Source organism: Meleagris gallopavo, chromosome 6, assembly GCF_905368555.1.
Source record: "Meleagris gallopavo chromosome 6, MGAL_WU_HG_1.1, whole genome shotgun sequence".
Taxonomy (NCBI): Eukaryota; Metazoa; Chordata; class Aves; order Galliformes; family Phasianidae; genus Meleagris; species Meleagris gallopavo.
This window is the reverse complement of record NC_139409.1, coordinates 24,446,139-24,471,280: the sequence shown is the minus strand read 5'-3', so window position 1 is coordinate 24,471,280 and position 25,142 is coordinate 24,446,139. Positions and strand designations below refer to the sequence as shown.

At 41.9% G+C, this 25,142-nt stretch overlaps 1 protein-coding gene across 2 annotated transcripts; it reads right to left on the bottom strand.

Moving 5' to 3' along the window:
* Positions 1 to 1,882: 1,882 nt before the first annotated feature.
* On the bottom strand, positions 1,883 to 15,614 carry C1GALT1 (core 1 synthase, glycoprotein-N-acetylgalactosamine 3-beta-galactosyltransferase 1). Of its 2 annotated transcripts, none has more exons than XM_085227501.1 (4): positions 15,467 to 15,614; positions 9,134 to 9,373; positions 6,958 to 7,625; positions 1,883 to 5,937 (listed from the first exon to the last, which is right to left on the bottom strand). In XM_085227501.1, exons 2-4 carry the CDS (start codon positions 9,354 to 9,356, stop codon positions 5,728 to 5,730), a joined length of 1,101 nt encoding a protein of 366 aa, XP_085083627.1. In that variant the 5' UTR covers positions 9,357 to 9,373; positions 15,467 to 15,614; the 3' UTR covers positions 1,883 to 5,727. The 2 variants fall into 2 exon arrangements, with proteins under 2 accessions (XP_085083627.1, XP_085083626.1); XM_085227500.1 differs by lacking the exon at positions 15,467 to 15,614 and adding an exon at positions 15,000 to 15,168.
* Positions 15,615 to 25,142: the final 9,528 nt, after the last annotated feature.

Below are 25,142 nucleotides of genomic sequence, written 5' to 3'. Positions count from 1 at the left end.
TTTTGATTTCTACTGAGCATCCAGGGTTTGCCCCCAAGTTAATATTTATCTTCCATGTTGTGCTCTCCGTCTCCAGGAAGAGAGGAGCTGATAACACTTAAGAGTGTGATGTTCAGACGATTCCTCATTAAGAACTCCAGTGCAATAACAAATGGAGTAAATCGTAGAATAAGGTTTTAAAGGTGCAGGGTATTAAAACAAATTAAATTCAAAGTCCTTTTAGTCAGCTCTGAGGGGAAGAAGAGACCTTGACATGAGACTATGAAGAATTCAGAGGTGCTGAGAACACTGAAAATTGGGAGTGGAACAGAGCGAGACACACTGACCAGCTTTGCATGAGTGAAGTTAGTGACAACGTCTCTCCCCTTTCAGCTAGTAGAACTTCATCCTACGAGGGAACAAACCAAGAGGGCAAGGAGTTGCTGGGAGACAGAACAGAGATTCAAAGGAACCAACCAGCCCTGTGGATTTCAGGATGCCAAAGGGATGGGCTCACAAAGGCCATAGGCAGGTTCGTAAAACTAAGAACTGTATCCTGCAAACGCGTGCCTCCTCAAGCAATGCTTTAGTTTAAATGTCAGGAGATATGCAGCTGTTCAAACTAACTTTGTATTTTAACAAACATTCCTGAGAAACTCATGTCTCAACCTACTCAGATCTCCTTAATCTATAACCCTCAGGTTGACTCTTGGTTTGGTAGTGGCTCATTTAGGCAGGCTGATTTCAACACAGTTTGTAGATTACTAACCTCATGTATGACCTTTTGCATCCAGACCTGAAGTGAGCTGCAGACACCTGAAGCGTGAAAATGACAACCCAGGTTCTGGCATGAGCCTCTCAAAGAGCAGGCAATACCTTGAATGTGCAAAAGAATCAACTTTTTCATCCCAGGAGCAGTATGACACATCAGAGAAGCCCCAGGTGGAACTGGAACGATGGAGTTTGGCTCAGCACCACTGCAGGCTCCAGCACCCAAGGCTTCAGCCGGAACCAAATAAGCCAAAGAAAGGTGGTTAGGATTGCAGGAATATACTAGTATATACACATATACTAGAAAGCTAGAAAAACACAGAGCTCAGTCTACATTTCTGATGTAAGTATTCACCTTTCCTTTATAAATGATACCAAATACCACCCTAATGGCTAGAAATAATTTCCCATGATCCAGCTGCTTTTCCATGTTTATGTTATTTCCTAAGTGCAATAATGAAAATATTCACTTCAGGGCTCTGATTTTCTGATTCCTTTCACAGTTGTCAAAATAAGTTACTCACCACAACATTTGTAGAACCCAAAGGAGGGCCTCATTAAGGCAAAAAACTCTCAAAAAGGAGGGAAGGCTGTGGACCATTTTGCAGTGTGTTGGAACCAGCAATGCACAAGTGCATCCACCCTGCACTCAGAGAGCCTTCAGTCGCTGGATGGAAAATATTGACTTAAATTCCTTTTAAACTCACATCAGCGCACAGAAAAGCAGTGCAGGAAATTCCCCTGAGCCAGCGGAGCTTTCTGTAAGTGGTATTTCCTGTCAAATGTGGTGCGTTTGGAACAACGTTGCTTTATCTCTGAGCATCAGCTACAGTCAGTTCACTCAGGATGCTATAATAACATGGAGATTGTGAAAATCAGCACAATGAAGGAACAGCAGTCTGTCTATGTGGATCTGGTGCTAACACCAATGATTAATTTAACATTTTCTTAATAAAGTTTTCTTTGTAGCTTGCTACTTGCTAGTAGCATGCATAACACAGAACTCAGCAAGCTTCCCACCTTTCCAAAGCTAACGAACAAACAAACAAGGAAGGAGACTATTCTTATTGCACTCCATTGTGCTGCCACACTACTGGCATACAGGGCGGGCAAATGAAAACAGACACGTGTATGTGAGATAACTTATTTCATTTATTCAATTCTGAACTTAATTTTGATGCTAAAAATTGGTCAAAGGCACTTCAAAGAAGGTATTTCAGAAACAAATCTTACGGTGATCAGTCCAGACAAGTCACCAATTTACACCTGTCAGTAGGGACACAACAGCCTATAACTGTAAAATGAAACATTCACAGATTTTTAGTGGAATATACTGTCCAGCAGCAATATTCATTTTACTTTTTAAGAGCATTAACAACATTTCTGGAGTATTTTAAATACAGTATGGTAAAACTAAAGCAAATTACACCTTTGGAATCCCACAGAAGTTTTTCTTGTCAGAAAAAAGACAAAGCAGCCTTCCCACGTTGTGCCATATCGAAGGGTCTATGTCCATCTGCGTGTGCACTATTAGCAGCAGCAGCAGGACATCAGAGAAATAACCCACATCCTTCTTAGTCATACAAAGATAAAAGCCCTTCTCGGGTGGCAAACTGTGCACCACAGGTATGCCAGCTACTCACTGAAACTCACACTCTGGAAACAGAACAGTCAGATGTAAAGAAAAAGTGATTTTAATACATAACCCCATCAGAGCAAAACAAAGACAGTGTCCTTACAGGCAAAAGACATTGGGAAAAGACCTCCCACAAGATGAGAGACTGTGCTAACACCACACAGTCTAACCCCTTCATTAAGTCCAATACAGACTGCACAAATGAATTCAAAGTTAAAGATTATGTTTTATTTTTATTTTTTTTTCTGCAAGCCAAATTTAACACTGTCCTCCAATTAGGAACTTTGCTTGGCACTCTCGTTTCTTCTGAGCTAAAACACACTTACTGCAGGGTTAATACGTTACTGTCTTATGCTAAGGAACGTTCCCATATCTAGGGGCAAACAACTGTTTAAGAAAAGCCTGCTGCATCCTAATTCCAAGAAAACTAGTTCATACATGTTAGATGCACCATTTTAATCACAACCATACCAATGGAAGTTTCTATGTTTGATTAACATTAAGAGATCTGAGAGCAAGAGAGAGAGAGAGAGAGAGCATGCAATAATCTAAAGAGCCAAAGAGACTCTGTGCTTCTGTGCTTCTGAATCCTCCCATAAAGAAGCCTGCTGGAGCTACAGAAATACTCAATAAATACTCTGTCAAAGCATAAAAACCTGAGAGTGAAATAATAAACTGCTAATGGTTCTGTAAGATGGCATGTGAAAATTATACTAACTGCTCAAATTCCAATCTCGCCCGCTTAAGCTGTTGAGGAATGAGATGCAAACTGCTCATTCCAGGAGGTATAGGCTCGTTGCTACATTACAATTTAACAGAGAGCAACAGCCTTCTATTAGAATGTAAAATCAATTTTTTCAAGCCTATTTGGATACTGACAAGAAAAAAATATTTGTATTTCTTTGCAGTACTGCCAGAAAGGCAAAAGAAACAGTATCAGAGGTGCAGGAGCAGGACACTTTAAAACAAAGCAAGAATGAGCATTGGAAGAGAAGGCTGCTCTTACTTCTCCAGATAGGCCGCCTACTTGTCACAAGACAGTATGTTCTCGGCCTTGCTCCCTAAAGAAATGGAACTTGCAGAGATGTGCTGCTCACTTCTTTATTTCTCCATTCTACCCAAGGCCCTGCCCTGCTCTGCTAAGCCCATATACCACAGCTGGGGAGCAGACAACCATCAGAACTGCCCTAGAGGAAAGGCAAAGAGATTAACGTTGGGATCTCGATTTCATTCTACACTTTCCTGATGTATTCCAGAACTTCTAATTGCAGGTTTGAACAATGCCACCAGAGTTATCAACAGCATATGCATTTCACAATCTTATTGTTTACGTGGCATGCAGGATAAACATTTAGCTGACAGAAGGAAGCATCCAACTAAAAGAAGCTATCAGGCATTCTCTCTCTGACTACAGCACTCCTCTGAATAGAGCAAACTGGAGGCTTTTTCCTTTTTCTAAACAAATACAGTTATAATTTTCTACTTAAGTCAGTTAACATAAAATAAAGCTCATCTCTTTCAGTATTTCGGAGAATCTTCCTCACGAAAGATCAACAGATTTAACATACGAACCTAACCTATATTCAGGCAGAGACATGACATACAATATTTCAATTCCATATATTTCAGAAATTGCCATTATGCTGCAGAGTAATGATCGGAAAAGCAGTCACGACCTCACAATGGACCACAGACAGAACCCCAATCTGTGCGAGAACTATCTTTGGAAAACACAAATTCCAGTACTTTATGCTAACGTCCTCTCCCAGGAACCTGAAGGACAGCAGCAGTAAATAAGGCTGTCTGCTATCAGTATGTGCCCTTTCCAAAGCAGTGACTGGAGGTAATCAGGTTATGTCCAAATTCATCAATATGATGAAGGCGAAAAAAAGCTAAAAAGAAATTTTGTTCAAGTGTGGAATAAAGGCATGTCAAGCTTAACCCCATCCCCTGAACTGCTCTATTAACTGAATTCAAAGAAGTGAAAACCACAAAGTTTTGTGTTGTGTATGTAAAACACAGACTCGACTTCTGAAAATTCTTCAGTAATTAAAACTGTTTTGTTCCACACCAAGAAAGTGTTTTCACTTACGAGGCAGAGATACTCATAAAGTAGTGGAGAGATTAATGCACTTTGAAAGAAACCTGCATTCAGGCTGGGTTACCCGAATAACCAAATACTTCAGCTTCACAAGAGTGACACAGGGATCATCTAACACTTTGTTCTGAAAAAAGCAACAAGAAACAAATGCAGAAAAAACTTTAAGAATGGAGGAAAAGAAAAGTTCAGAAAAGGGAAATGAAGAACTTTAAGCCAAGCAGACAAATGAGCTTTCTTGCTGTTTTAAAACAGTGTTTGTATCTGTAAAATCCTGTGAATAAGGCAGTGCCACAATCTCAAAGTACAGAAATGGGAAAATTGAATAGAAATGAACTAATTAACACTGGCTGAATCCAAATTACTACATGCCACTGTAACTTGGCTAACATACTAACCATTCTGATTTACAGAGAAAATATAATGGAGAAGAGCTTTCACATGAAAAAGGATCTTTATCTTACAAGTTCTGAGATGAATTTATATATTCATTTAGCCAAATGGTAACTTGATTAAAATAAAACAAAAAAAAAGCCATGGACAAACATAGTCTCCTCACATCACCTCAGTAATCTGAACAATAATAACTATCTCTGGATTTCTCCCTAAGACAGTAGTGATCTAACTTCATCTTGTTCTGTACAATAGAGATTTACAGTAAAAAATTATTAATAATTCCTAGCAGTGAATTTCTGAAATAATTCAGACATTAATCACTGAGGTGTGTCTCTGTTCTTACCAACCAGTTTATCATTAAGGCAAAGCAGATCTGAGGCTCTATTTTTTACCCTTTTCACTTCCTTATAGGGCAACATGCACGCAGTAACTTCAGAATACTGAGAATACTGGAGAAAAACATCATGAAGCATTCCTGTTACATCAGATTTCTAGTAAGAGAACTCATGTAACAGAACATTTGGAAGGGGAAAAAAGAAATACTGTATGATAATCTTTTAATCAGTCCACTATGCTTTTAAATATGAGTTCTTCCAGGAACCAGCATACCAGAACCTCCTCCTGTTCCACAGCTCTAGGGCCCAATATCTTTGTGAGTAGGGCTGCAATGTCACACTATCCCAAACAGCCAGAGCCTACGCTGGACTCTTTTGTGCACAGGCACTGACCGCTAGTACTGCCAACGTAAGAATTGCGATGAATCATCTTAGTCCACAAGCTTCATGCAGGAGTTTGAGAAGACTCTTATTCACCGTACTGCCTTCTTTCAGTCTCCTTCAAAGTCCAATTAATTCTCAGAAGATTTTTGCTTTAGCTTTGGATTATCCTCCAGTGCTTCATTTTTGTTCTGCTCCTCCAGGCTCTTTGCCAAATCAGGGTTGTACCGATACGAATACCCATATGGACGGAGATGGTAAACCAAGTACTCCAAGTAATACATAGTCATGGAATCAACATAGTGAAATGAAACCGCAAGGTCGGAGCAGCATCCAGGGCCCTAGAATACAAAACAAGTGAAAACCATCAGCAAGAATTCCAGAGCATGCCATGGATTAAAGATACTGTAGGAAGAATTCAAACACCCATTTGACTTCCTGGGAAAAAATTCCCTTTCGTCATTCTTGTATTTATTTCAAAGCTTAGCATTAGGCAAGCAAAATGGATCAGTCAGGCAGACTTGCCAAAGCATCTTTCCTAAGACAGAAATGGATAGGCAGTCTTTAGCCTCTGTAATCAAGCCAGTGAAGAAACTTGCTGCCTGCACTTAATGCCAGAGGGCATTTTTTGCTTTTACAGAATCACAGAATGGTCCAGGTTGGAAGGGACCTCAAGGATCATGAATCACCAACCCCCTGCCACAGGCAGGGCCACCAATCTCCACATTTAATACTAGACCAGGCTGCCCAGGGCTCCATCTAGCCAGGCCTTGAAAACCTCCAGGGACGGGGCATCAAACATCATCATTTTACATACTTCATAAAAATGAATCAGGCAGCAGCAAGCAGATACAGAGAAGAAAAACACTCTGAAGGATGAGGAAAGCTGATGATGAAAACCTAAGAAACAACCATTATTTTTTAAAACATTGCTTTGTAATGAACCTCACAGGACTCGCTTCCTATTGCACAGCAGTCATTGAGATTGGAGAAGTAAGTGACACTGTATCTGAGATACAAGGGTACAAAACAGAATGGGAACTTCGCAGGTAACTCTGCAAGGAACGTAGTAGTGCTGACACCAGACAAGCCTCTTAAGAAGATTTCATCATTTCTTGCTGTCCACAAAGCATAGAAAAACAGTAATAGTAATTCAAGATTGAGTAGCTCTTCCACAATATTTCTCTCTTAGCATCAGTTTTAGCTGATGACTGTAGTATTTAACACAGGTGTATCTCACAACGTCACAACAAAGTTTTCTTTTCTAAAATACATTTAGTTGCCATTAAACTGACAATTCAAACATTGTATAATGGTAAGACGTACGTCATGGAACAAATGCCAAATTCCTAAATACTTACCTCTACAGCAGGGTAATAATTGTAATTCCAGTACCAGAATGTTTTTGGTAGGTATCCTCTGATTAAGAGATGTTCTGGAACAAAGGGATGAAAGGTTTCCCTACCACTTGTATCCCTGGAATCTCCTGCTTGTACATTAATGATCTCCATGCACTTTCCTAGTGCTAAGTCTTCAATAGAGGAACTATGAGAGCATTTGTTGGTTTTAAAAGCAGTAACAAATCTTTTCAGAGCTTCTTTGCTCAGAACATACCCCGCTCCTCCACTCATGTAGCCCTGTTTCACATAAGGCTTAAACCTTCTTCCAAAGTATATTGGCTGTTCAGGACTGTATTTTGAAAGAAGCCATCTTAAATTGTCCAATATAACATACGTATCATCATCTGCTTTCATGAACCAATCAGCATCATCAAAATAATGGTCATAAACATACTGAAAAGCTTTTATAGTCTTCCAGTAAAGTTGGTCCCTGCCTTCTTTGGTTTCTAGGCCCACTGTTGGGAAGTCTTTATTTTCCTCAGAGCTCATAAAAAGTATTTTATTGCAACGTTGGGCCCAGGTGGCTTTAACATGTCTGGCTTTCTTCTCTAGATTTTGAGGTCCAGTCATGACCCAACAAAGTATTTTCACCTTCTGATAGAGTCCATCTGCAACGTTTTTATTCTCATCTGAAAAAAAAGAGGAAAATTCCCAAACGTCAGATTTGACTGAGCACTGATACACACAGGAGAGCAAGCTCTCCCCAGACACTCTGTTTCTAATTCAGGAAATACATGCAGAGGGACAGGAGGTCTTTGTTTTCAAATGAAATTAATGTTAAGTTTCGGAAGAAAACAAACAAACTCCCCAAGCAAGAAACTAAAATTCTCCAAGTTACTTTGACTTCACAAGATAAAGGGAAGCATAAGAGTCGGATCAAAATGGGTATCTTCTCATTGTGACTTTGGAACATTTTAAAACATAAAAACTGTGAGAAGCCATCCTCTTTATGGTATTAAAAGATTAATTAAAATTAAATACATATATATTTTTACCATTCATAATGAACACAGCAACTGAAAAAAAAAAAAAAAGGATCAAAGAAATTCTTATCTTTGTTACATAATTTTATGTTAACTAACAAAACCTAATAAACAATTCTAAAATACCAGTGTGTTTCTGAAGGGAAACGCAGATGGTAAGGCAGAAAAATTTATTATAAAATCAAGTTAAATCTTATTTGTAAATTATCAGTGGTAGTCAGATAGGATACTATGAACCTAATATTAATGTGCCAAACAACAGATGTATAATATAGCATTTTCCAAGGTGCCAAAGCATTTGTTTCCCCTCAATAAAACTTTCACTTGACGCATGCGGTGATGTTAACTCACGTAAAAGAACATTCCATGGCTGGTGAGATTTGTACCACTGGTCCTAAAATATTACTGTTTAACCTTATCAAAAACAGTTTTCTTTGCAACAGTTTTCTACAACTATAAGCAAAACACTCACAAACTTGACTTACAAAGCTTGCAGTTTAAGTACCTTTAGATAATAAATTACTTATTAACACCTTGGGAAATAAATGCATTATAGTGAAAGCAATTTTTCTCATCTAAACTGCCCTAGTTCAGATACTATCTGTATTTAGGACTGAGAATGAACTTATGATAAGGTGGGTCAAATGTAAAAGTGTGCCTGAAATATCGGAAGGGTCTACCTTCTTAAAAAAGAAAAATCAAAGTGCAACAGACTTTCTCTGTTTCTAGCTGAGAGCAGCAATTAGTCTTGTGGATCGCCATGTAATCAGGAAGGCAAAGAGGGCCCAGTGAGGCACCCATCCTATTTTTTTCCTTTTAGGGTTATCTGAGAGGATAGATCAGATGTTAGAAATGGTCCAGAACTATCACCTTAAAGCTGAAAAACAATTCAATCACATCTTCAATGCTAATAAATATATCTGTCAAATATATCTATCAAATATATAACAAAGGTTCCAAAGGGAAAATGCAAAAATCACAAATGTGATGTAGGCAAAGAAAATCACCTTGCAGTAGATCTCAAGAGAACAAAGTTATTTAGATGTAACCTGAACACTGGCAAACAGAAAGAAAACGATTCATACAAATACTTGGCAGTTTGTGGTGCATGAAAAGGGTACTTATTATATAATAAATCAGGTGTAACAAAATACCTCTATGCTGTCCAGAGTCCGCATTGAAATTCATTTGTCCTTGCAGCTGATTGTTATCAGTATCTTCTGAGTGTTGACCATGTGGATCATTGTGAAGAATACGAGGTTGGATCTCAACCTGTTCTTCTAGTATCATGCTAAACAGGAGATAGCATAGAAAAAATCCTATCGCAGATCCAAAACTGAAGGTCAGAAGGTTCATCAAAGACTTAGAAGAGGCCATTTCCCGAAGGTAATACACTGTCAAAAACAAGCAGAAAGTACATTAAGGGTAAAGCAGCTTAACACGTAACTCAAATCTAACATACAAGAAGAAATCAAGGACAAAATATCTTAAAGAAGAAATCTCAAATCTAACTCTGATCTAGAACCCCTTGACTTGCATGGGAGTTTAAGTACAGAAGCAATGCAACTGGTTACAGAAAATGTACAGATGTATTCAGGGCAAAAGCCTGACTGCGTACTGTTTAGCTTACAATTATAAAGGACAAGCAGAATATACAAGAGTGCCTGTGCATACAGAAAGCACTTCTTTAACCATACTGATAGAACATTTATACAAGAATATTTTAAAGTGCAATATCTTAAATATAAAATGGTAATATATGTTCACTTCTCTTGGCCTTAAGAAAACTGTGCTTAAAAAGGTAATACCTGTCTTACAAAACTAAGAGATGATGATCCAAGGCAATCTACAGGTTGACATACTGTGCGGGCATGAGATGTACTTGAACTCCAGCAGTTAGAATATCACAGGAATTCTTAAACAGATGCCAAATACAAGCAGATATTGAAGACTTATAAAAGTAAATCTACTCTAATCTCAAAGTAGGGCAGTTTTCATTTCACTTTTAGAAGTACTGAGGACAGACTTCCGGAAGAAGAGTGAGAGAACATCAGAATTTCAGTAAAGAAACACTCTCTTTTAGAAGGCATTTGGAGGAAGAGGAGAACAAAGCACGCCTGCCACAAAGCCACTCCTACATGTCAAAAAACATGTATTCCAGTCATGTAAACCTAATCTTTGGCTACACCTGTGCTTCTCAAAAAGAAAAGGACTTGGCTTAGCATTGTAAGAACTTTAAACAAAGGCGAGATCTACACCTAGTAAAATGAGCTTTATACATCTAAAACAATCATGAATTTACATATATTAAGCACCTGCAGACCAATTCCAGGCCATGGAGGCCTGAGAGATTTGAAAGGAGTTGAGATGTGTTCAAATAATTCACGACTAAGCCACAGAAACACAGACAGTTAAATACATACTGGAGTCAAGTCAACCTTACAAACGAGCTGATGGCATTCCCCCCATTAGCATAATTCTTAACATCAAGAGGCAGAACCCCATTTAGGGAGCCAAAAAAAGGTTACAGAATGCACAGAGCAACAGGATTAAATTTAAAATGAGCAGTACTTCCAGTACTTCCTACACAATCAGCTGCCACCACTGATAAGGCAGGCGGGAGCAAGTGCTCAGACGTTCTATTGCAAAACCCTTCAGCCTCCCTGTGACCTCAACACCTCTACAGAGCAGAAGGAAAAACCACCACTGGTGTACAGAAGAGCTTGGGCAAGGGATCTCAGAATGCACAGCACCCAGACTGCAAAGGTGTGTCTGAGGCGAACAGACAGCAGTAAAGGGAGAAACTGTTAGGGAACAGAAATGTTGCAGCGCTCCATGACACTGCAGTGAACCCGGCTACAAGGGTATCTTCTCTTAACATCCTTATGCTGTGCTAATTGTGTTGCTTTGAATTCACCTCCAGCTGTCACTTTCCTAACACAGTAGATCGGTCCCAAAATGAGACCTCTGTTCTGCACAATATAAAGGTGGGACATTCCTCTAGAAACTTGTTGGGCACTTGTCAGTGTTACAGCAAAAATGATATTTCAAGTTGGTATTCTGCTGTCTGTAATGTATTTGATCTATGTTATTACAACAGCAAACATCAGTAAAGAAAAACACCACGATGACCACAAACTGTAAACTGATGCTGCCATGTCTTATCAAGGCCCCACACACAGCTGCTTCTAAGCAAAGGTATCAATCTTCATCAAAGGTGAATGCCTTCTAGAGATCACCAGTCAAAGATCCACCGCCACCAGCACAACCCATCCAGCCCGCATCCACTTCCCTTGCTGGCTATGAAGAGCCTTTTGCAAAGTGCCAGCCCCAACCAAGCTGCATGAATCAGCTATGCAGCAACACCCAACTCCAAACACCGCCTTCCTGCCCCCCTGACCTCCCTGGATCAGAAAGCAGAGAGGACAGAAGGCAGGTGTGCCCACTGGGCCGGGGCCTCCAGAACCCATCTGGCTCAGCTGAGAGGGAAGAAGCTGCAACATGCGACAAGGCCTTCTTTCCACACTGCCAGAAAAATGAAACAGAACTGGAAATGCAACTTAAAGCATGGAAGAAAACCTAAGAGCTCAAAAGGCCGTACCAGGCTGTTAAGGAGTTCTAATTCTTTAATATGAACAAGTACGACACAGTTTTTAATCATATATTGTCATATGTAATGTGCCTAGCTTTATTTCTGTGTCTTACATGCCATAAACTTGGACAGAAAACCAGAAAACAAGGACTTACATGAGATGACCTCCAATCCCACACTGGCCACAATTTAAGAGAAAGCCCAGACGCACAAGCAGCCAGTGGCTCTGAAAAGTACTCACTGCACTAAAGATATCTTTTTGTGCTTTAACTTGTCCCACGTATCACCACAAAGGTCTCCTCAGAACTGGAAATGAGCAAAGGGAGAGTGCCAGGATAAAACAATGCCTTCCTTCAGCATATTTAAAAGGAGGAAAAATAATCCATGGATGCACACAAAGTAGCTGCAGCAGTTTCTACTAGAAAAAAGTTGTTTTGCTGTTCAATACTATGATTACACGGTTTTCAATTTGAAATAATCTGCTCACGACTGTGTCAATTTCATATCAACAAAGTGGACATACACGCATACATCCCCATATGCTCATGAACTCCAGCAGCACACAGGACAGTACTTCTGTTTTTTACCATTATGTTGCTATTTGACACATGCAGTGCCTTTTAACTTGCCAGTAGCAGTGACTGAAAGCGACAGCAGTTCTTATGATGACAAACACTCCCACTCCCACTTCCTTGTTACCACTCTTTTCCAAAAAGGAATTTATTCAGGGGTGAGATACATGCAGAAGGAAAAGGCAAGTGCAGAACACAGGACACTAAAAGATCCTCATTTTTATTCCTACTTCTATCTTCCTTTCTTTTGACTTCAAAAAGGGATACAATTTAAAAAGAAAGGAAAAAAAAAAACCTGTAACGATAAGCTTACACTTGTGCTCCATTACTACATCATGACAGCTTAAATAAATCTCTTTATCTACTTACACACTCATGTAAGTAGCCATATTCACATCAGCCAAAACAAAGAGTGTTTTAAAACTCTATCACAACTTAGCTGTCATTGTAGGTTTGGCTTCAAATTTATGTTTTGAGAACCAAAGATTCCTGCATCCTCAACTTGCAGTAACTTTCACCTGTTGGGTGCTGCCGGCCACGGCAGCCTGAGGTTGCTGCAGCTCCTTGCCCAGGTGCCGGCAGCAGCAAGGCTGAGGCTGTACAGCACACATGCACACACACCTCACGCTGTTCCCTGTCTGGCCAAGCAGGACAAAGATCTGTTAGTGTGAAATCCGGGCATACGCACAACGCGGATCTCTACAGGGACTCGATGTACCCAGGAACTGCTGGTCTCCCCACAGACCCCCTCCCCATTGCTGGTTCAGATCTCATCCAGATTCACAGTGCCAACTCCCCATGGGTGCACCACAGATTCCCCACTGAATGGCCTCAGATATTCAGCCTATCCAGTACCCAGCCACCCTTTGTATCCAGTCACCTCTCTCACACACACGCACCAATGGGCCTCCAAAACAATTTTCAAATCTCATATTCTCTTCTGATCACTGCCAGCTCAAAGATCCTCTCATCTCACTAGCATCATGCCCACACCCAGTTGCACTCATACTTGGCCCCGAGCCCCCTGTCCTACTCATCAGCCAGTCCAGCCCGATACTCACCAGCAACCACACAGTGGCAGGCCCACCAACACACGTGCTCTGCTCTCTCCAGGTCACCAACCCAGCTGGTGGCACCTAGACTCTTCTCTCTCTCGTCAGTCACAGAGGTCCCTACAGCTTACTATTCCTATTGCTAGCACTGAGACTTCAATATGCACATTTGAATACAGAGTCCTCTCTTCCAGGAGAACAGTTATACATGGAGCTTAATGAGAAAAAGGAACAGGCCGCAGAAATCCGGCACGGAGTATGACCAGACAAACATGCTGACCAGTGTTTGTTTGCACCTGACTGGGCCTTTTTATCCTCTTTTCCATCTGTTTTCCCAGAATTGTTGCTCTGCAAACCACCTTGCTCCCCTCCTTTGGTCCCTCCACTAAGCATCTAAGAAGCTCTATACGATCACAAGATGCTCCTCTCCTGCATCCCATAAGACAACCCATGTTCTGCTGGCAGTTACCCCTCTCAACCCTGTAAGCTGTTCCAGAAAGCCTGTTGACGTGCTGTGTGTCACACCCTGGGCAATGGGGCCGATGGCTGTCCTGTGACAGGACACAACCATTAATCTCTAATTCCTCTAATGAGATTCATGGTTCCCCCATGGTTCCACCACCACTACTACTGTGCCTTTTACCACAGCCCGAAATACTGCCCTCACTCTGCTAGCTGCTTATGATGAACACCTTATAATTAACACTTTGAATTAAACGCAGACCATAAAACCATCTACTGTTATTTCAAGAGGAAACACATTCAACAGTCAAAAATCAACCTGTGGATTTGAAACTTAGAGAATACGTTATGCAGTAAGCAGGAGAGATCCAGAACTCTTGCACCTTTCATCCCATTATCATCCCATCATCTTTTGCTTAAGATTTCACAAATTAACCATGTAAAACATGGCGCACACACAGCTGGCTTTTCCCTGCTTCCCTTTACTTATGAAGAGAGCGGGAAGCAGGGAGGCCCCAGCACAAAGCAGAAGGCACAGGCCAGAGAATCACAGCATATCCTGTGTTGGAAGGGACCCATAAGGATCACTGAGTCCAACCTACAGCGTCCTCTGCCGTTGGCAATAGAATCGACGGCTTCTATAGCGTGCCTGGAAGAGCCAAGGGATGCAACAAGGTACTTAGAGCCAAAGCACAGAAGGCACAGTTAGCTGTACATGCCATGAAGGCTTTCTGCTCAGTAGGAACCGCTGTTTCTAGAAGCTCCGTGCACACATCGGTGCTCCTGGCACGAAGCTGTAATCCACAAATGCTGCACCGATGGCCGGGCAGCTCCCTGTCAGCCAAGCGCAGATGACGTTCTTCGCTTTCAAAACCATTTTGTTTAACATTCTAACGGCATAAGCACTTCTTAGCAGAGGTCCCTTCCCGGCCGGAACCACTCGGCCGCTCCCCCGGTTAGCCGTAGCGGTGTGCCCACTGCAGGCGGCTCACGGCGGCACGGAACCGGCCGCAGCCGCACACGCGGCACGGGCGGCCACCAGCTCAGGCAGCCCCCGCAGCAACAGGTCAGCCCCCGGCCCCGCCGCGTCCCGCAGGCCGGCCCCGGGCCCCGTCCCGCCGCCGTACCCCCGCTCCGCGGCCGCTGCCGAGCGCGGCCCTCTGAGTGCTTCCTCTCCGCCCGCGGGCCCCTTCGCTCCCGGCGGACGCCCGCCGTCCCCCCGGCCGGTGCTCCCCCGGGCGGCCCCTCCCGGCGTCTTCCTTCCCACGCGGGCCGACGCTACCGGCGGCCCCCCCGCCGCCCTCCGCCGGCCCTCGGCCCCGCCTCGCCGCGCTCCCCTCACCTCAGCGGCCGGCGGGGACCCGGCGCGCGCTCCGCCGCGCGACCCCCAAGCAGCCGTTGGCCGCGCGCCGCGCACACGGCCGCGCCGCCACCATCCCTCCGCCCTGCGCGTCACCCCGCGCCGCGCACCCCGCCGAGGGCGGGGCCCGCAACGCCCCGCCGCGCGCTGATTGGGCGGCGAGCCCCGGGGGAGGGCGTGGCCACCCGGGGCACGCGCATTTAACCCTTGGCGGTTTTTGCCCGCCAATGGCCGCCGTCTGTAGGGGGCGCCATAACGCGCGTCTCCGGCGCCGGCGCTGCGGAGCACCCACGCCGCGTCAGCGGCTGTGCGGGACGGACCGCGCGTCGTGCTAGGAGAGCTGCGGGTCAGCCGAGGGCGTCCGCTCCCCGCAGCGCTCGCGGATTCTTAAGCGATGCTTCCCTCCGCGCACGTCCCCCCAACAGCGCGGTCCTTCGTGGTCCGGTTACCTTCCTTCTGCCGCTCGCAGCCCCTCGCCTCCGCGCTGCCGCCGGCCCAGAGCCTCCGCGCTGCCGAATTGCCATGAGGCGGCTGTTCGGTTGCTAGGAGACCGAGCCCTCCGCAATCGCTCCTTATCGCCCTGTGCAAACGCCGCCTGCCTTCCCAGCGCTGGTGACGTTGTGTTCTGGATATCTTTTCTGCGAAAATGCGGTTAAGTATGATGACGAACTGCAGATTTAGATTTAGAAGGTGCTTGGCGTTACAGTGTAACCAAGGAAGCGTTTGGCAGGTAGCAGGAACTAAATGGGGTTCTGCAGATAGAGATTATAGTGCTGTAAAGGGCGCGGATGCAGCTCCCGTCAGTGGGGTTCAGCTCGAACTGCGGCTTTGCCCTCTTTGCCCTCCTGCAGATCGATGTGTGCCCACTCTCTGAAACCATCCGGCCCCAGGTGTGCCCTTCCCTCCGCTCTTCTCCATTCGTTCGGCAGGGCTGCACGAGATGCGGCTTCTGTGTTGGCTGCAGAAGCTCCGGGTGCTCCATGCCATAGTTCCAGTCCTGCCTCATTCCGCTGCTTGCTGTGTCCTTGAAACGATGACTAGAAGTGAACAGGATCTCCCTGAGCAGTTCCATCACAGAAGGGGCAAAGGTGAGGCGAGTACTCTTAATGGGAGAGTTTGTGTGTTGGGCATTAATAAATTCAGCTATAAACTACAAGGGCTGCTCTGAAAGTACTGGCTCCTATTATGTTGGCCCATGACATAAGAGGTGAACGTCGCTCTGTCAGTAGAATTGAACCTTCCCACCAATATTCCACTACATTTTGTTGCCATGCAACAGGTGGCACAGAGGGGCAGAACGTTATCTAACGTGGAAGCGCAGATGAAGCAAAGGTATGGAATTGAATTCCTCCATGTGAGAAAAGTGCTGCCCACCAGTATTCACTGATGTTTGTTGAACGTTTGTGGAGCCCCAAGGGTGGATGTGAGCACAGTGAGGTGGCGGGTGCTGCGTTCCAGCAGTGGTGAGGGCAGTGTGAAAGATGAGCCATGTTCAGGACAGCCGTGAAGGTGGCTATGATTCCAGCATGCAGGCTCATGTTTATCACTGCCAAAAATGCACAACTGATGATTGTGACTGTGTTGAAAAATAGTGCTTTGTAGTTGAGAAGTTGTGCTAGCAAACAGTGCAATTGTGCTCTTTGTATCTGTTGTAGTTTGCATAGAAATAAATAAAAGTGCTATTTTTGGAGTGGCCTACATATACTAAAGGCAATGGAATTGGCAAAGGCAGCAGATGAGGTAGACGTCTTTGTCTCCTCATTTCCTCCTTTCTTTTTTTTTTTTTTCTTTTTTACTACTTCAGATTCTGACTGCAGTTCTGTCCACCCATGTCCATGGTGTACCTTAACATTTTGAAATAGGTGAACTTTTCAAAATGTCTCATATTACAGATATTTAATACCATGGAGTTGAATGTGAGGCTTCATTTTGCTTGGCAAACCCGAAAGTCTGGTTTTGCATCCCTGGAGTGCAACTGCCAGGGATCATGGCCTATGTGTAGCACCTCGTGCATACGTATGTGATACACTTTTTCACACTGATTTGTTTACTGAGTTATCTTATTCCTAAGCTGGTTTGAAAGGAGAATTTCAAAAAGCAAAGGTGGAACGAGCTGTAATTTAACAAAGGTCAGATATGGCCTGACTATTAACATCGGTGTGCACAATGTTTGCTTGGCCACTGCATAATAGCTATTTCACACTGTATGCGGAGATTTGCATATCACACACACAGAAGCAGTCTTTTCCCTCTCAGATATTGGTGAGTTATGGAACACAAAGAGATCTGTTTCCTCTAAGGAGATACTTTGCATGTGCAGCAGCAGCAAACTCCTCTACAAACCTTCTGTTGAGCTACACAGCAGCGTGATGCTGGGTGGTGTTCATTCTTTCCCTGTGCGAGCGTTCATGGAACCCACCTGGTGCAAACTTCCAATGTGGCCACCTCCATTTCCAAGGTGTTGGAGCCAATATTCAGCTGTGTACATAGCTCCCTGGACAAAATCCATTGATTCACATGGACTATCTGATTGAGATGCTCTTCATTTTGTGGTATGACAGTTGTGCATGGCTGTCTGGAATGTAGCTTGTCCGTCATGTTGATGTCTCCACTGCTGAAATGCACCACCCACCACTTCACTGTGCCAAATCCACTGTTTGCTCTCCATAAACATTCAGCAAACATCAATGAATATCAGTGGGAGATACTTTATCCACGTGTGGGAATTCAGTTCCACCTCTTTGCTTAATACACGTTTCCACGTTAGACACCATTTTGTCAGATTGCCCTTCTGCTGCCAACAAAATGTGAAGGAATATTAGTGGGAAGGTTCAACTTCTATGCCATATCACCAACATCCATCTCTGAGGTTGTGGGCCAGCATTATAAAGTAGGAGAATTGCTTTAGGAGCAGTCTTGTAGTTAAGAGGAATGACAGAAAGTTAATGCAGAAGACAAAATATTGTGATTCGACAAGTCAGTGACTGAATACATGTTTAGTTAGATATCTAAGGCAAAACTCTGATTTCTTTCTGCAACCTACTTTCTATGTGTTAATGGCTGGTAAGGAACCAGCTTTAATAGGCCAAATTTTACATATTTCCACAGTTATTTGTTTTTTCTTGATGATTTGTTCAATTATAAATGATTTTATCTTGAATTAATTTATGCCAATATTTTTATGAATCATCATCAAAGACCACAGAAATATATATATGGATGAGTAATTTCCATATTTTTTAGCTGCAAGCTCCTTTTTTTGTTCTCCATTCATTTTTAGTTAAAGAGATGAGCATATTAAATATTATATTTTATTTGCTTATTAATATTATTTATTTATAAAATAAATCCTATCATCTTTCAGACTCAGTGAGATCATTCTTCTCTACAGAACTTACTATTCGCTCTTTGTGAGCATGTGAATCCACAAATTGTAGCTGCAGGCAAGCTGGACTACCTGAAGTACATGTATAATTTATGCCTATGCTAAATCCTAGAGCGAAACAAAGGCCTTCAGGAAAGCAAACAGTTTCAATTTATCACCATGACCTGCTTGACTTGGAAAGGCACACACTTAGTTGGTGTTAGGTCCATGTAGTCCATATAGTGCTAGAACCACAGAGTTGTAAAACTAATTTATTGTCAACTATTTGAGAAAAGTGGATTATAAAACAATAAAGAAAATGGTTATCTGTGCTTATTACTCCCTTTTTCTTTTACTTGAAGAAACACCTGGTGGCTTTAAGTCTGACTTCCTATCATGATAAGGAACTTCATTTGCTGTATTTCTTGCACAAACAATGGAATTGCCATGCAATAATACACCTCACTGATCTGTAAAGTTAGAAATACTGTCTGCATTTAAACAATGTATAATCTCTGTGTTGCTATCCATGCCAATTAGATGTGCTTTAAACAAATAATTAATTTAAAACAATCCATTGTATTCAGCATGTGCCAAAAATTTGAATGATGCACTTTGAGTGGCAGACTTGAAGAATAATTTCTGAATCTTGCTGATATTTTAAAGCACATTTTAAAAAGCGTGAGGGAAAGGCAATTTGTTCATTACAAAAATTAAAGAATGTTAAATATCTTTATATTTTGACTGTAAATGTCAGACAAGTTGGAATACGCTCTCATCCTGAATGTTCTACAAGAAAAGCATTTCCCACGATGTTTCCGTCCTGCTTAGACACCCAAAGCCCACTTCAGAATGCCTTGGGCTACACCTACATGAGTCAGAGCTAGGAGCTGTAACTATTTTATGACTTTTTTAGAGTCAAAATAAGCCAGTGCAGCTCTCCAGAATGACATTCACTTATCACTAAACTGAGAAAATGGTATTCACCTTCAGTGCCACGGTATGTGGTGGGAAGGCATGCAGGAGCACTGAAAGGTTATGAAGTCTGCTGCGATTCCCTCGGATGGATGGAATGAAACCTCAGTCTCATCCACAGTGCTCTACAGAAGTAGCTCTTGGCAGGTATTATTCTGTAATCCGTTCTTGAGATTTTCTCAAGGAATGCTATTCGGTATGGACATAAATCACACCGACAGGTGTGCTAATAATTAGTTAGGCTGCCATAACAAAATGTACTTTCTGGCCCTGCTGTGTTTGTAGAAATGGCCTTGATAAACCAACTTCGGCACTTAAGAAAAATGTATCTCTTTTTATTCTTGTTACTGATATATTTCTGAACAGATAAGTACATTTCCATTTATTCTACATCTACGTGCAAGTTAAAAGGTAGCCAGTGCAAATACTTTCTCTGTCAAATCCTATAGAAATGATACATCAAAGGTCCCAACCAAAAAAGGTGAATTTCAGAATGGCTTGAAGAGTAGCCAACACTTATGGGTACATTCTTTTGTTTGCCTGTCTCATACCCGTTCCTGGCAAAAGCAAAAAGGTTCCATGGATGGCTGCCAGAGATTCAAGCATCAATATCGTATATTTGTGCTAGGGGAGAGTTGACAGAAGATTTTAGTTCATTCACGTTTCCTTATTTTTCCTTAGAAAACAGAATAACACAGAAAGCTAAATAAAAATGTTGGAATTAATATTGGAAATCAAGCTTTTGCATTAGTACAAATACATTATTATCTGAAATATCTGTGATGAGAAATGAGGTACAAATTAGCATGCAGAACAAAGTTCCCTCCTACTTTCCAACCATTAATTGTTCAATTCTCTTGGTCCTTTTGAACTGATACTGCATTTTGAGCTCCTTTAGAGTTAGTTTTCTTCTCTTTTGATTTTTTGTCTCTTGTTGGTTGTTTTCTCTTTTAATTAGGAAGGACTGTTTCTTTCATGTTTTCTTAACATGTAAAGAAACATATTTTTACAAAGTCTGTTGTTATGAGTTTCTAGCTATGGAAGAACAGGGAGGGGAGACATGCCATTTTACTATCGTATAACACTAATAACAAAAATTACCTCTGTACAGCATTCAGAACTAATTCCTAGGGGGAAAAAAAAAAAAAAAAGCAAATAGCTATAATAAAGAAACAAAGCAATCATTTGAAGGGTTTGCTATTATTTGATTTAACAGATTAGTTTGCTACTATTTGATTTAACAGATTAGTAAGAAGGCACCACATACTGTATGCAGTAAGCTGTATTTCAGCATGCATGTATGTGAGAAAACTGGAAACAAATGACTTTTGCTATTGTATTTTCATTTAAAGAAAATATTTGGCTTAGTGTAAGTATTAGAGCAATTGTTTATTTTCTAACTGCATTTTCTACAATGCATTTGCCACTCTATTTCTTTCACTGAAGACTTTTGCTGTATTTGTTCCTCACCTCTATTTCTGGTAGCTACAATGCTAAAAGCAAGACGATTTCTCATTTTGAGGCAATAGCACTATCTAGTGATGGGAAAGTGCAGCTGCATTCTTATGTTTTAGACTAGCTTAGTGTCTCAGCCCTTTAGAAACCAAATGATGATTTTACCTTCTCTAAAAAAAATGACCATCAGGCAGTATTCATAACTGTCATCCTTCCCCCTCTGATCTTAATTCTATTTAGGAGGGCAAATGTGAGCATTTAAGCAATTTCACTGGATGCTTTTGGTATCTTCCAAACACAAAATGAAATACAATGCTTTAAAAGATTAAACTTGCACCACTGATGTATGTGAAAATGATTTTGTTAGAACCAAGTCAAGTAATTCCAAAACCAAAATACACTCCAATGAGTTTTAAGACTGTTATATATGGTCAAACACAGGTTTTGCTGTTACAAATTTACACCAGCTAGCCGTGGCTCCTGCAATGGAATTTCGTTGTATTCTAGATGAATAGGATTTTGCTTGTAATAAAACATCTACTGAATTGGGCAAAACATCACAATGGGTGCTGCACGGTGAAAAAATGAACTGAAGATTGCAATTTGCCATTAATCCTGCTACAGTGACTACAGCTGTTAAAGCTAATTCAGCTGACACCTGATCTTTTGTACTGTGTGAAAAAGAACCAGGATTTAAACTAGTTCTACCAGCATGACTAAAAACTCCAGAGAATTATTCCGCTTTATGTTATACAATTAGCATCAAAAAACTGATTTTTCTGTTTTGTTTTGCAAGTTGTTAAAAAAGCATATGTAACAGTTCTTTGGGTTGGGGGGTTTCTTTCCCTCCCCCCAGGGATAAGACATAAATTGGCATTAGCCAAGACCATTATTCAGTTAAAGTTTCACTCCTCTGCGGTCTTGGGCCTTCTCACAAAAGACCCATTGGTATGCCATATGCCATGCCTGCAATCTGCACTGTATGGCCAGCAGCTCTTTCAACAACCTTTTCTCATCTGTGCTAAGAAACACAGGGGATAATGGAAGAACTTAGGGCATTAGAAAGGATGCTGCAGCAGTGTAAAATGCTTAGTCTTTTGTGCAGGCAGTAACAAATCACCTTTCTTTGTGTTTTCTCTCACTGCTGCACCAGACATGCCTTCCTAGTACATTACTGAAGATCTGAATGCCCAGCTCTAGAAAAGATATTCTTTTAGCATTTCAGTGCTGTGACCTCTTAACTCTGAGGTCAGAGCAAGTCTTGTTTGTTTTGAAGCTTAACGTAATTTAGCAGAAAGAAAAGGATTAAATGAGAGAGACTATAGCAAAAGAAACTCCCAGTGGAAGAGACAACTACTTTTTATACCGAGAGAGAGGATTTTGTCTGGAGGACAGACAAATAGTCTGCATATCCTTTACATGTCTCCAAAGGATGAAAAGAGAACACAAAGAAATGAAAGAAAAATAGATATATTCAAAATTATAGGAGCAAACAGCGCAGTTATAGGGTTGCTGGAGAACTCGAGTGCAATCACTCAAACTTTTACCTATTCAGCACATCGTGTTACTGTTCTCCTGGGGAAGGAAAACCAAATAAGGAAAAGGGCTTTGCTCCCTGCATACACATATCCCTGACATATAATCACGCATTTGAAATGCGAGAGGTATTATCAGACCTGGCACTACAGATACCACCTAGTAAACGTGCATGTATCAAACTGCACGTTTTTGTTTTTGTAAAGACAGGCAGAGTATGAGATATGTTATCTATGCCAACCCATGCAGTTGTGAAGGAATTGATCTCCAACTTCCTCTGAGCCCAGCCCATCATGTAATTTCTTCCAGTGTGCAGTAGGTTGGTGAGGCTGTCGTGGGGTAAGGATGTTTCTATTGGCTCCATCAGCAGAAACAGCCTTTTGTTTCCAAGCTCAGTTCCCGTCCTAGTATGTATATTAGGCTGCTGCCAGGAAGTGCATTTGCTGTTTGCCACTTGGTTCTCCCTCGCCCAAGGATGGCATTTTGTTCATGTCACAGTATGCATTCAGGAACAGGAGATGTCTGTAGTACACAGACTTCAACATAGAAGTAATTTGTGGATGCTCACAAACAAGTCATAGTAGCATATCCCATTCAGGTGAGCCTATGATGATGTGTGGTGATGTGTCGTTACAGCAAATATGTGAAAGGAAAATTTCAAGCTGGAAAATAGAGGATTCTTGGAGATCTGTGCCCAGCTTACATCATAATGTCCAGTCCCTGAGAGTACAAAAAAAGATTACTCAAGGCATCTAGAAACAGCCTAATCCCATGACTCCATTACTACACCAGTTAGGATTAGAGATGATGTTGCAATTCATGATGTGTAAGGCTAAATGAAGGGCAGTCGGCCCATGCTAAAAAAGGATATTGGATACAAAGGAAGTCATAAAGGTACTTCCATCTGGGTACACCAAGGACTGTAACACAGCTGACTAACCATACTTCTGTTTTAACAGTCAGTTTACTGTAGCCTTATTAGAACTCAACATGATTGAAATATAACTAACTGACCAGCATCCATGATTCAGGCCCATTTCTAAGGGGATTGATCACAAGTTGATATCTGCAGAGAATGTCAGCCTTCAAAGGCCAGTCTAAGCTTGTCAAGCATCAGAATAAGAACAAATGTAGGTCTGAGTCTGCTTGCAAGGAGTTTACAAAGAAGGCTGAGATCTTGGCATATTGAAATAGGAAAGCTGGAATACTGCCGAAAGTTGCTTCAGGGAAGTCGTCGAGAAGGCAATGCTTTGGAGAAACTATTGCCCTGTGACAGTATCTGCAGGACACTGAAGGATGACTGAGAAGAGCAAAGCTGCTTTTCTTCTCAACATTTAATGTAAAAGGACTGTAAAGGGCTACCTGACAATAGCAGAGAAAAGGCTAGAAAAGGACAAGAGACATATCAGTTATCAGCTGTGCTGTTGTAGTTATTATGTCTAGTAAAATTGCCAATGTCTAAAAATATATCTCTGGTATTTCTCCCATTAGTCCTACATTTAACAACATAAACTTCATTAAAATGGAGGATAAAACAAGCAAGACACATTCAAATGCAGCAGTTTGCTCCAATTTTATAGAAGAGTAATAAAAGGTAGGATAAATAAGTGGCTGTTACCCAGTGTGTCCCAGGGGCACAGACATTAATGAGGAATTGGCCAGCTTCGCTGACTGTGCTTGCCCAATATTTCTTCCTGCAATTTGCTTCTCACCTCCCTGCTCTGGCTTTTTATGACAATATTCTCATTTTCCCAAATACTTTGGATTCACTATTATAAAACACAGTATGGGAGCCCGTTAAGAACCAGGGATTACCCATAAAATACAACAATTTAAGGCTAAGCAGGCTCTTCCAGAGATCTTTTCTTTGCAGGTAGAAAAGAAGGAAAAGAGGTAATGAAAAGCTATTAACAAAAGACCCTGACAAAAAAAAGTAAACAGCAACAAAAACCACACAAACAACAACCCTAAATGAATGCAGTGTTTACCTGTTATTGTACATTTTCAAAATGTAGTTTCTAACATTTAGATCTCCGGAAAAAACAAACAAACAAACAAACAACAGGAGGCTGCATGAGGTGCTCCCCAGCAGAACCAGTGTTCTTGTACTGTGGGCAGTGACTGATGTGCCAAGGCTCACACTTTCACTGTGCTCGCCCAGGCTGTGCAAAGCTGCTGAGAACTGTACATCTGGCACCTACACAGCTGCCCAAACCTACAGCTCTGCCAGGGCAAATCTTTAGTGTCGGTAGGTGTAAGCAAGGCGGTGCTGAGCAGCAGCTTCCTACCTCTATTCATGATCAGCATGGGAGGCACTTCTCATACATACAGTAGTACAGCATGCTTACTAAAATCTGAAAAAATAACTTTTTATAGAGTTCTTCATGATCTGAAGAAGTTTATGCACAGTACTGCAGTTTTAAACCAAGTCAGCTAAAGCAAATGATGAAGCGGCATTGCACGTGACTACTAATGGCCTTCTTGAAGTATGTGTGAAGAATAAAGGTTTATATTTAGCACTTTCTTTCTAGTTTTCTCAGCAGAATTAATTCACTTCAGCATTTTCTAAGGGAAAAAGGCAAAACTGCCCATTAATGAAGTTCACACAGGCATCAAAATCCCTGTACCTATAGCATCTGTAAGTTTCCCAAGGCAAGCTCTTCAGTAAACACACCTGAAGGTATCAGCCTTGTAAATGCTCTCTTTCCCAGACAAAATAACACAGCTCTAAGAATCATCATTATGGTTGGAAAAGACCTCTAAGATCACCTAGTACAGCCATCAATCCATGCCCA